General features: G+C 55.6%; 1 protein-coding gene across 1 annotated transcript; it reads right to left on the reverse strand.

The window, feature by feature from the left end:
* Window positions 1-6572: 6572 nt before the first annotated feature.
* On the reverse strand, window positions 6573-13392 carry LOC104350515 (endothelin receptor type B). The gene is made up of 7 exons (XM_009956371.2): window positions 12895-13392; window positions 10687-10799; window positions 10019-10223; window positions 9188-9337; window positions 8283-8416; window positions 7522-7630; window positions 6573-6722 (listed from the first exon to the last, which is right to left on the reverse strand). The coding sequence occupies exons 1-7, from the start codon at window positions 13342-13344 to the stop codon at window positions 6573-6575; spliced, it is 1311 nt and encodes a 436-aa protein (XP_009954673.2). The 5' UTR covers window positions 13345-13392.
* Window positions 13393-14404: the final 1012 nt, after the last annotated feature.

Raw genomic sequence — 14404 nt, forward strand, 5'->3', positions numbered from 1 at the left:
CAGGGGTGACACTGCGTTCGGCTCAGCATGGAAAGCGATAGCCAGAAGGCAGCTCTTTCGCTCCTCCGTCTGATTTCTCTTCCAAGTGTCGTCGCTGTTTCCTGGCCAGGATTTTCAGGCCGCAGCGTTTGCGGGTAGCCTGGTGCGCGGAATTAGTCTGCCCCAGAGTCCGCAGGGAGCAAAGGGCTTCGGTGCTGCGTAAAACCAAGCTTTGAGAGAGGCAGCACCCTCTGATTGAAACCTTTCTGTCACTGGCACCAGCGCCGTTGACCTCGGCAGGTACGGCCAGCCTTCCTTTTCAAACAGATTGCGTGGGACTCTAACAGATGAAGTGATACTCTGCTCATTTAGGGGGCGAGAGGAGTGAAAAACCACTTGCCTTTTTTAAGCCCCTGAAGAATCCAGGCAAAGGCAAGCCCGGACCGCTCCTCGGGAGCGGGTTTAAAGGGTACAGCGCTGAACCCCCGGCCGTGTTCGGATCCGCTGGCAGCAAGCCGAGCGAAAGCCTTTTGTTGAGTGTAACGGGGCAGGGGGGGTTCTGCTCCGTGCCGGCCGTAGGACTGTGAACCTTCCCAGTTTGCTGTGCACTGGGGGGACACACACACACCGCTTGTCTCTTCAGCGGAGGTCTGCAGTTACCACAGGAATCTGCTGACGCTCAATTAAGTATTTAGCAGACTTTGCAGACCCCCTGCTGCTCAATAAGAGACGCTGGCTTGGTTTGAAAGACAGGTGTCGGCGGAGGAAGGCAGGAGCCTCCCTTGAAATGGAAAGTGCAACCCCCTTCCCTCCAAATTATTGTAATTTTGAAATTAACGGGCCTTCAGGCAAAGATACAGGGAATAGGAATAACAGTTCTTTACTAATATATATATATATATATAACACAAGGCAGGGAAAAACAAACAACCCCCTGGTTTACACTGACAGAGTCAGGAATACAACCTGACCCCCTGTTAGGGTGGCAGTAGCAGCCCGATAAGATGCTGGCTGCAGTCCTCCTGAAGCGATGGGTGTAGTGCTGTGGAAGCAGCAATCAGGTAAAAGAGTCTGGTCTTCCTCTGAAGGTCCAGTGGTAGGGAGGTAGCTCTTGTCCTCTGGAACTCCAGTGGGGGGAAAAGCTCCTCTGGGAATCCAGTGGAAGAAGGCTGCTAGGGTGTTGGAGATCTCCGGTTTTATTTGGCATGGACTGCTTGGCTCCTTCCCCCCGGGCGGAGCATCTCACCATGGGATGGGGAGTCGTGAGGCAGTTCCTTGATGGGCCATGAACAGGAGATAGCCCAGGAGCGAGTTATCGATGGGTCAGGCGATAAGGCATTGCTGTGCCCATTGACAGGAGATGGTCCAGAGGGGGGAGGCGGGGAGCACCGCCCCACCTGGTCTCAACAGCTCCTGAAGATGGTCATAGAATACTTTTTTTTTCCTTTTGGCACATTTTACACTGTAACCTAGGACAGACACCCAGAGGTTTTCCTTTCAAACACCACCATGTTTTGTTCACGTGCAGAGGAATAAGAGGGAAGATGTAAAATGTCAGGTTTTCTCTGTAAAAAAATCGCTCTTTCCAATCGGAACTGACAGACTCGCTCTCTCCGACGGGCGGGCGATGGGTTTGCGTTCGCAAGGAGCCAGCTGGACCTCGCCTTCCCCGAGAAGGATCCTTTGCCTCTGGGTTTGCCCCGGTGGATTCATCTTGCCCCTGCCAACACGATCCCACGCCTCTAGCGGGTAGCTGCTGTGGCTTTGCTTTTGGCTAATCCTGTCTCGCCTGGTTTCTTGGTGCTGAAACCCAGGGGTGGTTTGGGACGCAGCAGGGGCCTGGTGGGTGCTGGTGAGTGTTTCACCCCACTGCAGTGAGAGCAAGCACGGGACTGGGGGGCTTTCTGGTTGGAGAATTCCCCAGCCCAAGCGAGGGGGAGGCAAAACCCAGCAGTTTCCCCAGGGCAAGGCAGGGAGAGGCTGAAGGGGTGGATAAACCAGGAGCTAAGGCACCCGGGCTCCATCTCAGCCCGGGTGTCGTGGAGAACAGCTTCTGGAAAAGGTCATGGACCTGCTGGGTGCTTCCTCCAGCGCCCAGGGCCGGTTGCTGGCTGGGCTGCAAGGACCCCTCTGTTTCTGGGCCTCCTCTGCCCGGGGAGGTGAGGGAAGGACACGCTGAGTTCTCCCCTGCGAAGGGCAGTGGGAGCTGGCTTTGTGTTTCCATGAGCAGCTAACGCCAGGCTGCACCCGCCCTCCTTTTCTGGTCGTTGTTTTCCCTTTGAGCTGAAACCTGCCGGTCCTGGCTTTGGTTGTAGCCTAAGGGAGACCTTTTAGGGATGGGAAAGTGCCTTTCGGCTGCCAGTGCCGTAGGGAGAGCTTTAAAAGGGTGCTGTTCCCTGCTGGCAGCTCTCCTCTCTCACACTTGGGCAAACTTTATGATATTGGTTTTAACAGAAGATGTTCTGGGAGGAAGACGCAAGGGGAAAGCTATAGCAAAGGAGGATGAAGTCAGTCACTGTTAAACAGCCGTGCAGCAAGTGATGGCAGTGTCCAGAGCTGGGCTGAATTCGTGTCAGTCTGCTGCAGTGTTAGTAACGTGCAGACCTGAGACTCGTTTTGAACCATTTACAGCTAAAATGTTGATCCGAGTGTAGCTGCTAATGCAGGAGTGGTTAAACCTGCTCTTGGAGCACAAAGAGGGACGTTATCCGCTCGGGGCCCAGGAGGGTAAGGGAGGTAAAAGGATTCCCCTGCGCGCCTGTAGTCGGTGTCCGTCTCGGGGAACGTTAGCAGGTCCTGGCTGTTGTGCCCGGCCTCAGGAGAGGATCGTGGCGCTGGGGCGCTGCTTCTGGGCGGCGTTACCAACAGTCGCTCCCGGGAAGCTGTCGAGAGATGCTGCAACCTCCACAGAAGCGACTGGGAGCTCTGCACCCGAATCCGTGTGCGAGTAAAAGACACAACGAGCCTTGCTCAGCTGCGGGCGGGCACTAAACTGCATGGCTGCGTGCTTTCCTCGCGGTTTAACGTGCTAAGGGTGACTTTTACCAGCTGGGACCGACTTTATTTTGCAGCAAGGAGGATGGCAACAACCAATCTGCAGCTTTAAACGCCTCAGCTGCTTTCTTTCTCTGCTCTTTCCCCTTTTGGATGCTCGTGGCTTCTCTGCCAGGGGGACATGCAGAGCTTGGTGCTCTTTCCTGCTTCTTTGAGGCGCTGAGTGCATTGTAGCTTTCTCCTGTACCCCCAAAGAATTTCGGCCCTCTAGAGAGCAGTATCTCCCTCCCTCACGTCCTGGCACAACGAGCTGGTGTCCATGTCCCTCCTGGGTCTGGAACGACCTTATTTCTAGAGAAAGCTGCTTCTCCTGACTCTCTGCCCAAGGGGCCCTGTCTCCTGACAACTCCAGTTCATTTGGTGTTATTTCTTTTTCACTAAGGGCAGCCCCGTGATTGGCGTTTCAGGGTCGTGTTGGAACAAACCAGCTGAAAACTGGCCCCTGGGCGAGCAGAGGGGCAGTGACCGTGCTGGGAGGGCAGAGGTGGACAGGACAAGGGACGTCCCCATTCCTTGCATGTGTGCATGCTCACCCTCTGCTTGTCTCCAGGGCCAATTTGGGGCTGAGCCTGGCCCTGCTCAGTGCATCTATTGCCCTTGAATTACCTACTGCGACACGGACTTGCCAGCTTTACCCCAGAGACCCCCGGGTCTGACCCACAGCATCCTCTGCTCACTAGAGCGGTCAGCCTTCCCCGGGCCATCCAGGCTACGAGGGCACTGACCCAAACCGGTCCCCAGCAAGCAAGTCCCCCGCTGACACGGTGCTTCTCACCGCTGTGGCTCTCACGGTGGGGTCCCCACGAGCCAGGGCTACGCTCCAGGCCTGTGCAATGCAGCGAGGACCCCCGAGAGACAACGATGTCGGCTCAACCTGTGACCAAAGCGCCGGCCGTTTCAGGTGAGCGGGAGGCAAACGGCAGCCGCGGGGTCGGAGCCTCCCAGTTTGCTGCTAGCGTCCTAAATACTGCCTGTTACGGGACCTCTCTCCCTGAAAAGCGACCTGACACCTCCGTGGGCCTCCCCGTGCTGTGGCCCGACAAGCAGACCCTTGTTTGAAGAGGTGAGAGGTTTGTAAGCAGCGGAAAACCCTCGGTGATGCACGTGGCAGCAAGCTAGAAAGGTCAGCGCGTCCCAGCCGTCTCTTCCCACCCTCCCTTCCAGCCACCAGCACTGCCCCGGCGCCTCCTGAGCACCCTTAGACCCAGCGCTTGGGTGAGCGGATGAGTTTTAGGGAGAACCAACGGAGATGCGGTGGTGGAGACGTTAGCCTGAAGGGAATCGCTCCATGGCGGCTGCTTGCCGTAGGAGAGGGCCGGCCTCATCCTGGCAGGAGACGGCCAAGGAGCTGGGCCATCTGGAACGGGATTTGCCACGATTTGGGGTGAGGCAGAACGCGAGTGGGACGTGGCGTGAGGCTTGACGTGCCACTGGCTTCCCCACTGCTGCGTCCCGGGAGCGGTATGAGGCGTTGAAGTCACAGAGTCCGTTTGCCTGTAAATGTGGACAAATGCAGAAATACACAGAATTCAGGTTTTTTTATAAGCACAATCGTTAAAAAATATCCTTCTAGTAAGATGTCTGTGCTGGAACGTTTCAGTCTTTGTCGGTTTTCTCCGTTGACCATTTGTCCACCACAAAGAGCAGCCGGGTCTAGGGCAGGACGCAGCAGCCGAGCTGCAGGATCGATGCAGACAAATCTGCTCTAGTGGGTGGGTAAGTTCGTAGAAAATGTGCTGGTCTAGATATTCCTCAGTCTTCGTGTTTTCCCTGAAACCCATTTGTCTCTCAGAAATGGGATCTGTTTGTAAAACGTTTGCATTTCAGTGAAAGCAAAGCTAAAATAAACCCCAACACCTGGAAAATGTTTTGCTTTATTTGCAGGTCTTTTCTCTTTTCCCTTTTTCCTCTCTCTCTTTTTTTTTTTTTTTTCCCCATGACAAGATGAAAAGGGGAAAGAAGAGAGAGAGAGAAAAGAGAGAAGAAAAAAACAACAGAAAAATAATAAAAAATTTGGTAAAGAAAACTTTCTTATGTAGATTTTCTTAAATTTTTGTCAAGCATGATTTTTTTAGCGAAACATGCTGGAAAAGCACTCGGGGATTGATTATTTCCAATAGTAAATTGGTGAAAGCTCTTTGCCACAATTCGGTGAGCTCCAGCGGCTCCTTCAGCTGAGATCAGACCTTCCCGTTGCCTTTTCCACCGTAGGCTGACCACGAGGATGAGCATCTCTGTCCCCCTCCCAAACGGCACGAGCCTTGGTGTCGTGGTGCTGCGGCCAAGGCACGCCGGGGTCCGGCCCTGCTGCCCCGTCGGAGCTCAGCCCTCTCGGCAGGGGAAAGACAAACTACAGGCATCAAAATGCAGGACACCCCTTTTTTTCCCCTTCGGAGCTGTGCGCTCGCAGGCGATCCCCCTCCCAGTGGGTGAAGGGGGCTGTGGATTTTCCAGCTGCCGAAGACCACAGATGAAGGCTGGATGCTCTTTTGCAAGGACACATCTCCTGGATCCTCTCCTTTGCATCCCGCGTCAGGCAGAGAATTAGGTGCTTCCCGGTTACTCAGGGGGTTGGAAGGGTGAGGGCTGGTTCCTCGGTCCCAGCCTCATCCGGATTTGAGCCATCTCTGCCTTTCCTTTCCCAGGCTTACGAATTCTTCCCTGGAGGGACAGCCCCCTTGGGCCAGCAGCAGTCCCCAGCTAGCCAGGAGCTCGCCTCTCCCTGGGGAGGGGGAAGCTGGAGGCGATGGTTTGACTGGATGCTGCCACCAGCTGCTGCCAGGGATATCTGGGCCCTGAAGCCGTGCGGTCACACACGAGCGCTTTCTTGTGCCGTACAGCGGTGGGGTGAACGTCATCCCCGGGTGGGGAGCCTGGGGCAGATTTCCCGGGAAAAGGTGAAGAGGAAGGGGGGGCTTTTAGGGCTCCCCAGGTCAGGCCGGTCACGCGATGAAGCCAAGTTACTGCCCATCTCTCCCTACCTTGAAGAGGAGGAGGCTCCATGCCCTTGATGGTCTACCAGGCACATGTGGTGCCTGGATCTTATCCCGGCTCTCTGCCCAGGGACAAACCATCCCAGCAACAGAGGGAGATGATAAAGGATGTTATCAAAGCTTTTCTTTGACTTTTTCAGCTGGAAATTGTCCCTCACGGTCCTCTCCCTCTCCTCCTCATCCGTCTCGGAGTGACCACATCTGAACCTTCCTTCCCTTCTCCAACACATCTCCCCACCCCACATTTCCACCCGAGGCAAATGGCCATAAGTCACTTGGTTTTCCTGCGAGGAAATGAAAAATCCTATAAGGATCTGAATCCCCTTTCCCCTCGTCCAGAGGCCACTCGGACCAGAGGGCGGACCGGCGCGGTTCAGAGGTTGTGTCCAGGGGTCCGTGAAATGCTGCAGCTCCTTCCAGGTGGGTTACAACACGAAGGCAAAAACGGTTCAGGCCCAGCCAGAAAAGGGCCGTGTGAGAGAAATGGAGGGGTCCTGCTGTCTTGGCACGATGCCTTCTCCTCTCGGCCCCACGGGTGGCGTGGCTTTAGGAAGAGCTGTACTTGTTACTCAAGCGGGAGCTGCTCCGGTCCAGCCCGAGCTCCTGCCCGTTGGCTTTCCACTTCCCAACAGAGCCCTTCTCGTCCGTCGGCGTGATGCTCAGAGCCGGTCTCTGGCACCAGCAGCACAGGCAGGACTGTGAGGAGACAAAAGGGTGGAGAGAAAGAGGTTACAAGCGCGGGCTCTGGGGTAAAAGAGGAGGAAACACTCCCTTATTGCCGTTGGCAAGTGCCAGGCTGGGAATCGCAGCCTGTGCTTCTGAGCCCGGCCGTCCCACGGATCAGGTTTTCCAAGACAGGGCTGGTGTGGACTGGAAATGGAGATGCTGAAATCTTGGGTACCTTTTGCAGTTGTGTTTTCTCATCCTTGGGGGTAGAAAATAAGGGTAATACTTAAGCTGGGCTCGACTCTTCTTTTTGCCACAGTAGCTGGGAGGTGACTCCCTTCCCGTCCCTTCCCTTCCCATCCCTTCCCCTTCCATTCTGAGGACTCCATTGCTCCTGAAAATTATCTCTGAATACCTTAGGCTTGAAGTTTAAAGCAGCCCCAGTCCCTGGTCTAATGGTTTGTGGGGCTGCTTCTGACCCAGAACAACAGGGACTTTTGGGGCTTGTCCTAGGCCCTGCACTGGCAAAGGCCTCCCCGTAGCAGGGCAGCGAGCTCTAGTGTGCTTGAAGCTGAGAAAAGAGGCACCTGGCAGAGGGAAAATTGGGGAGGAGAGATGTGATCAGTATGTGAGCAAACAAGGGAATCCTGTGGGCTGCTGGCCGCTTGCTGGGCGTGTTGCCCAAACTGCTCTCCACCTTCCCCCTCATCTCCTAAGCACAGATGTCCACTGCTGTGCGGGTGCCTCTGGCTGCACCGTGCCCGGTCTGCAGGAGCTTGTGTCTGGGAATGGTCACCGTAGCCAGGAGCTCTGGAGGGGTCAACCCTACCTGGAAGCAGTTCTTGAATTTTCGGCTGACGAAGTAGAGAGCCACGGGGTTGATGCAGGAGTTGAGGGAGGCCATGTTGATCCCGAAGTAATCCATCACTAGGAGGAAACTGAGGCGGGAGGGAAGAGAAGAGGGTTGGATGTGTTGGAAGCTCGGGGAGAGCTGAGGGAGGGTCTCCAAAACGCCTGCCAACTGCCCGGCCTGGGAAACCTGCTTCCGTGGAGGGCCAGTGAGCAGTAACCATAGAGGTGAGCCCAAAGCAGGCCCTCCCGCAGCTGGGCAATGGCACAACGCCTTTTCTTGCGAGGAGCGTTTCCTGAGGAAACCAAGAGCGTGAGACCTGGTTTCCCCCGCTGACCCTGATGTCCGCAAACTCAAGCACAGTAGCGGAGCCTGGCCTGAACTGGATTTTGGGGTGATAGGTAAGGAGGAGAGGGGAAGACGGGCCAAGCGGCAGAAAGCGTGCGCAACCCTCAGATGTGCTGCAGTCCCCTTAGCGCTGCGGGGAATGTTCCTCCGCCCAGGAGACCCCTTTAACCCATAGCTTTGTAGGGACATTTCAAAATTTAATTTCTTCTCTTCTTACGGTCCCCCATGCCCTTTCTCTGTGCCTATCAGGGGAGCGATGCCACCCAGAAAGGAGCTATTGCAACAAGGTGTTTTGGCAGGCAACTCCACCAGCCTGCAACGAGCCCAGCAGAGCCTCTGCTGGTGCCTGCAGGGGTTCCCAGCATGGTGCCCCCCCCTGCTGACGCCCCTACCTGAGCAGTTCACATCTGTTGGGGTCCGTCTGGTCATAGATGGTCTTTTTGAGGATGCGGCTGAGGTGGAGCGGCAGCCAGCAGAGCGCGAAGATCACCACGAGGCAGAACACGGTCTTGGCCACCTCCCGGCGCTGCGAAGAGAAGGTGGGCAGGAGAGAAGGGGTGGCCTGGCTGAGCGTTGGAGAGCGGGTGGAGCAAAGCACCGTCTCCCCATGCTGAGCAAGGGCCCTCCAAGTGATTTCTGTAAGCTGGTGACGGCTGGGCACCCCTTTGGAGTCCACAGCATGACCTGCAGGTCCCAACTCCTGCGTCACGAGGAGGACTCTGAGATCCGGGCTGCAGGAAGGGGTAGGGTGCAAGCAGCACAATATGGACCAGACTCCTTGATGCCCCGTCCCACCGTTGCTGCTGGTGACTTCGCTGGGGTGATACACATGGGGGGGGCCTCATCCGTCCACCCTTCACACTCTGTTGTGGTGACAACCAACTGGTCTGCCTCAAGGGATCATCCTGCAAAGTGTGGGAGGGGACAGTAAACTATTCTTTTCCCTTCATCCCTTGCCTATAATATGGCTCATTCAGCATTTGGTCCAGTTCGGTGTGGTCTGGGCTGGCACAGCACGGCCAGAGATAAATGGCCATAAGAAACTGAAAATCAAGCTGGTCCGTGGACGTAAGGCTAGTGGTTTGGGTTGTCCCTGAGGCGGGAGATTGTAGAGCTGAAGGCCCATCTCCCTGGTTCAATCCATGCGTCTGCATCCATGGGCCAATATCTGTCGAGCACTGTGAGGTTTTGTCAGCTCCTACGTGTCCTTTGCAGGGACAGGTACGTGTCCTCCCCTTCGACAGCGCTCCCTCCTGCGTGGGCAGTATCAGAGTTTGTGCTTTCCTGGTTTTCTTACCCGTTTCATGTGGTCGTTCAGAGCAATTCTCATGCCGTTTCTCTTGCTCAACATCTCGCACGACATGAGGGTGTAGAAGATGCCAGTGCATACCAAGGGGAGGCAGAAGTAGAAGCCGAAAAGCCACCAGTCCTTCACATCACGGTAGAACTGCAGGCAAAAGAAAGAGCAACTGGAAACTGGGCAGAGAGTGGTGGCAGGGGGATAACTGGGGAATGAACTGACCCCATCCCTGACACCGATGCTGGCCTGTATCAGACACTCCTGACGTGTGTAAGTGCAACAGCTCCTGTGCCAAGCGCACGTGGGATTATCTTCCCCCAAGGCTGGTGCACGTGGTTAACCTGAAGCCTGGTTTACACCTGGCTGCCAGTCCAACCTCGCGCTCTTGTGCAGGGAACAGTTGCAAGGAGCCTGTTTGGTAGAGGTGGTGGGGTAAGTTCTGATGCTGTGTAAGGGTCTTCATTCCCTTGCTCACCCTTAGCTGACCCTGTGATAAAGGTTACTCAAACAGACTGGTTGTGGAGATGCTCTTTGTCCTACTGGGACAGTGTAGCAGGTCCTGAAGCTTCCCGAGATGCGTCATGACCTTCTGATGTGGACGGTGAAGGCACGACACAGCTTAAAGGACCAGCTGCCTGTTTTCTGGCCCCATGTTCCAAGCAAGTCTGCCCCACGTCACTAAAATGCTCGGTCCGATACTGCTCTCCCTGTGGCTAGAAGAAGCCATCTACAGAAGCATCCAGTCCTCCAACCAAGGCGGGAGGATGCCCTGGTTGCCCGTGTCTCCCTCTCCCTTGCGCTGCAGCTGGGGTGGGGCAGAGCACGTACCATCATGAAGCTGGATTTCTGTTCGGAGGCGAGCATGCACACCCACAGGTGTTGTTCCCAGTAGCTGAGCTCCACCATGTCAAAGGCTATAGCTTCGGGGACTGCGAGCACGATGGCCACCACCCAGATCAGCATCACCTCCACCGCCTTCCACATGGGGATTCCTATCCCCTGGATCCGACTCCAGGACGCCACTGCTCGGTACCTGCCCGACGTGCGGGAACGAAACAAGGAGTGAGAAAAGTGACCGTCAGGAAGCGGCTGAGAAGGTGCAGATTAGAGTTGTCCCCAAAGGCCCTTTCCCTGACGCCTTCCTCCTCCACCCCTGAGCCTTCCCTTCCAGTGGAATGGGAAAGATCAGAAACAGGGGCTCAATGGATGAGTGTGACAGTAACTACCCTTGGCCAATGTTTACCTGCCACTGGGGAGGTGCCACCCTTCCCCACCACCCCGGCAGTCGTTCCAGCACATCACAATCCTCCCCTCAACCTTTTCCAGCAGGATTTAAACTCCGTTCCTGTTGGATTTCAGCTCTACATCGCAGCACCCCCGTCCCCATCTCCGAATTTAGCCTGGGACCAAGCCGCCCTGCGGTCTGCCTTTTGGTGACAATGAAGGGACGTGCTGCAGTCAAACAGGGGTCAGGCTGGGCAGAAGCTGCTTCTTACCTGTCGATGCTGAGAGCACAAAGGCTGAGGACAGTGATGCCCACCGAGGCCTTCTGGATGAAGGGGACCAGCTTGCACACCTGCACGCCGAAGGGCCAGTCCTTTGCCAGGAGCTGGGGAAGAACCGCAGGGTTAACAGGCTGCTTCGGGAGCCTGTCCAGCTTCCCCCTAACAGGAGGTGGTTACCCACGAGGTGTGAGAAGCCCACAAAGAGCAGCTGAAAGCACTCCGAGGTTACCTCCGCTGGGATTACACGGCGCGCGCTCTCCGGTGTTTTGTGTTGTACTGGGAGCCGTGCGTTTCCCCGAGGGCTCGTTCTGAGATGAATTGTCACGTAGAGGGAAGGGTGGTCCAGACACCAGGTTCTGAATCCGTACCCTGGGTGGGTTTTGGGTGGATCTGAATCCTAAATGCCACAGGGGGCTTTGGGTTGCTTTCAGAGGGAAAAGGGGTGTCGATCTCTGAAACAGCCAAAACCCAGCAAGGACAGCTTCTTTCAGGTGGCTTTCAAAGCCGTGTGGTCTTAAGCCCTGACCATACTCTGACCCTCTACCACATTTAGATTCCTCATAGAAGACATCCACTGTGGCCCCAGGCTCAGCTGGGGCAAGCAGAGAGTATCGGTGGGGACAAGATGCCCTGAAGGCAGGAGAAATCCAGGCCACTCGCTCATGAGGATGAAAGCGAGCCTGGATTCACAACCCTTCTATCACCATGACACCTGGAGCCCATCCTAAGGTTGCCCCTACTCAGAGCCAGCCCCCCGTGCGAGCTCTTTGGATTAGGCAGGATTAAAATGGAATTCTTCCCTGCTTTGGTATTGACCGGGGGACAAATATCAGAGGGGCTTTGCTGTTCAAGTTTTTGAGGGGCTCAGCTATGACCGTGCTTGTTGGGCTGCCTCCTCAACCTCTGCAGTGCGCTCAGGGTAGAGGTGAGCCCCAGGAGCGCTGCTGGCGTTCTCCAGCTGCGTCTCCCCCTCTTGGGCAGAACAAATCGTGCCTTAGTCAAAGCAGAGGGGGCTGTTGGGTGAAGGCGGAGGTGGGCTGTACCCTGTGGGTGAAGGGGGGACAACCTTCCCCTGGGGCAGTGCTGCCGGCCCCAAGCGACTCTGTTTTCTTGCACGAGCAAAAAAACCTCTGCCTGGATCTGTATTCTTGTTAATGGTGGGGATCGTCCTGCTCGTGGAGAGCCTGTTTGTTTTGAGCTAAAACCCCTGTAGTTCTCAATCCATTTTTACTTGAAGAGTATCTATTCCCAGTGGTTTGAGACCCTCTGCCGGCCACATCTGGTTGCTCTCAGTGTCCAATTATACGCACCTTCTTCCTACTTCGAATTGCTCTGCCTTCTCCCCCTGCCACCCAGCCCGATCAATCCAGGACCCCTCTGGCACTCGGTTCCCACTTTTCAGGCTCAAGTTTCCCTTTGACAAACAAATCAGGCTGAGCTCCAAGTCCTTCACCCCACAGCATCCCTTCCGACCCTTCAAAGAAACCTCTGGCTCCAGCCCACCAAAACGTGCCTCAAGCAGTGGGCGAGAAAGAGCCACAACAGCCCGAACACACGGGTGCCGTAACGCTCCTTCTGCCCTTCGCCGGGGCCTCGGGTCTGCTGCCCGCATCTGCCTGGCCCTCCCTGCCCCAGTGCACGGTGCAGAGCTCACGTTCTCCTACTTGTTGTGTCTCTTCTCTCTAGTTTAAGGGGCAGCACCTCTGAAAGAAGCTCCTGTTTTATGATACAGCTCTCTCATTCCTGGATGAGCCTTCACATTTAGCCAGGATAAAAAAGGTATTTGCTTGAGGCTGATTACCTGAACTGTGCTGGAGGAAGTGTCCCCAGTGCACAAGAACAGTCGTTTTTGCTCAGCTGAAATAAACACCGGGTTGTAACGCCAGGAGACTGCAAGCGATTCTTTGATTGTGATTTTAGATGAGATTTAAAAGATCTGGAAGGTTGTGTGCCTCTGTGTGTGTGTGTGTGTGTGTGTGTGTGTGTGTGCATAACACAGCTGCAGCTGAGAACACCTCTGCTTCCCCAGGAATGCTCTCCGAGCTTTCGGTCTGTTTATGTTTTTCTCATCCTTTGGAGACCAGAAACACCCTCCCCCTCTCCCTTGCCAAAACGGAGCCTGCAATAAAGGGCGGAGGATAGATATTGCCCAGGGCACCGAGGCAGGTGGGAGCAGGCACCACGCCGCATGGAGCCTACCTTATACACGTTGATGGGCAGAGCAATGAGGATGTAGAGAAGGTCTCCGAGCGCCAGGCTAGCAATGAGGACATTCGGCCCGTTCCTCATGCACTTGTTCTTGTAAATGATCCTCAGCAGCGTGGAGTTCCCGATGATCCCGACTATGAAGATGGTGCAGGACACGATGGTGTTGATGTACTTGAAGATGTGCCTGATATCGGCAGGCTTCACGCACACGGGCAGCAGGGGTGGCTCGGAGCTGGTGGTCCTGGGGAGGTGGTCCGAGTGGTTCGACAGCTTGGCATCCTGGAACAGGCTTGGCTGGACCAGGCTGTAAGCCTGCTCCTGGCTGAACACCTCAAAGGGGACGGTGCTCTCCTGGAAAGCCCTTGGGGTCTGGCCGTGTGCCCCGGAGAAAAGGCAAGTCAGGAAAATGGCTAGAGTGGTGGGAGCTGGGATTCTCGCCATTGAGGACCGAAGGGCAAAGCTGGCCGTGGAAGTCCTCGTAATGCTTGTGGGATGTCCTCGCTTGGGTCTTGGTTGGGTCTGCAGATGGAGAAGGGGACATGGGAGAGAACTTGGTTGGCAGAGGAAGGAGGAACAAGACAAGACAAGGCTGAAAGAAAGGAATTGCTGGAGAAAGTCCGTCATCAGAGCGCTCAGAAATAACGCCAGATTAGATCCCGTCTGGCCGAAGAGGCTGACCCCTGCGGGCGGGAGTCTTTGCTGCTAAAATTAAACGCGCCTGTTCTGTAAAACGAACTCCAAGGAAAACAAACAGCCTCTTATGCCTCTTTTTCAGCAAATGAGGGCGCCTGCCTTTTCTCAGAGGTGCACTGAACCAGCGATGGCACCTTCTGAGCTTGCTGCTCACGTGGTGAACCTGACGTTTCTCGTACGCCCGCCCCACGCTTCTCGTGTAGTTCCTGACTGAAGCAGCCGTTTGGGGGCACCTGCCCTGTCGGCGCCTGCACGGGTGGGCGATTCTGCCAAACCCGCCTCGGGGTCCACCGAACCAGCAGAGCTTTTCTTCCAGTTTGTGCCACGGGAAAACCGGAGCCGCGCTAACGTCCCGCTCCGCAGCAGGTCCCGTGGGCTGCCGTGTGCCGCCTTTCGGTGCACAGGGAAAAGACTCGGCGCAGTCTTGCTGGGAACCATGATGGGAAAATACTGCAAGGGTTTTTTCCAGAAATGCTGTATTGATACCTGACATCTTATTCCAATTTATTTGCGAGCAGAACAGCCCCTCCTTCCCCATCCTTGCCGTCGTTAATTGAACCACTTCCTTTCCAAATCCACTGTGCCCATTCAACTCCATACTCAGGGCTATAAATCTCCCCGTGCTGTTTGCAGTGCTGACTGCTGAGCACAGTAAAAGGTCTCCTCAGCTCACCAAGGCTGGAGCAATACTCATAAATATCACCAGAGTGGGTTCTGCTCTGCAAACCTCAGACAGTGCTTTCAGGCAGGACTAGCTAAGCTGCTGCTCCGCAACCACGCGAGAAAGCGGAGGGTGGCTGCAGCGCTG

The sequence above is a fragment of the Leptosomus discolor genome, chromosome 9, assembly GCF_034619465.1.
Source record: "Leptosomus discolor isolate bLepDis1 chromosome 9, bLepDis1.hap2, whole genome shotgun sequence".
Lineage (NCBI taxonomy): Eukaryota > Metazoa > Chordata > Aves > Leptosomiformes > Leptosomidae > Leptosomus > Leptosomus discolor.

Bases quoted from the DNA above. Each gene is read 5' to 3' on its own strand.
- LOC104350515 (XM_009956371.2), bottom strand. From the start codon at position 13,344: ATGGCGAGAATCCCAGCTCCCACCACTCTAGCCATTTTCCTGACTTGC. The intron at 9,338-10,018 runs GTACGTGCTCTG...TTTTGCCTGCAG, and splicing joins AGAAATCCAGCTTCATGATG to TTCTACCGTGATGTGAAGGA. The intron at 6,723-7,521 runs GTAGGGTTGACC...GTCTCCTCACAG, and splicing joins AATTCAAGAACTGCTTCCAG to TCCTGCCTGTGCTGCTGGTG.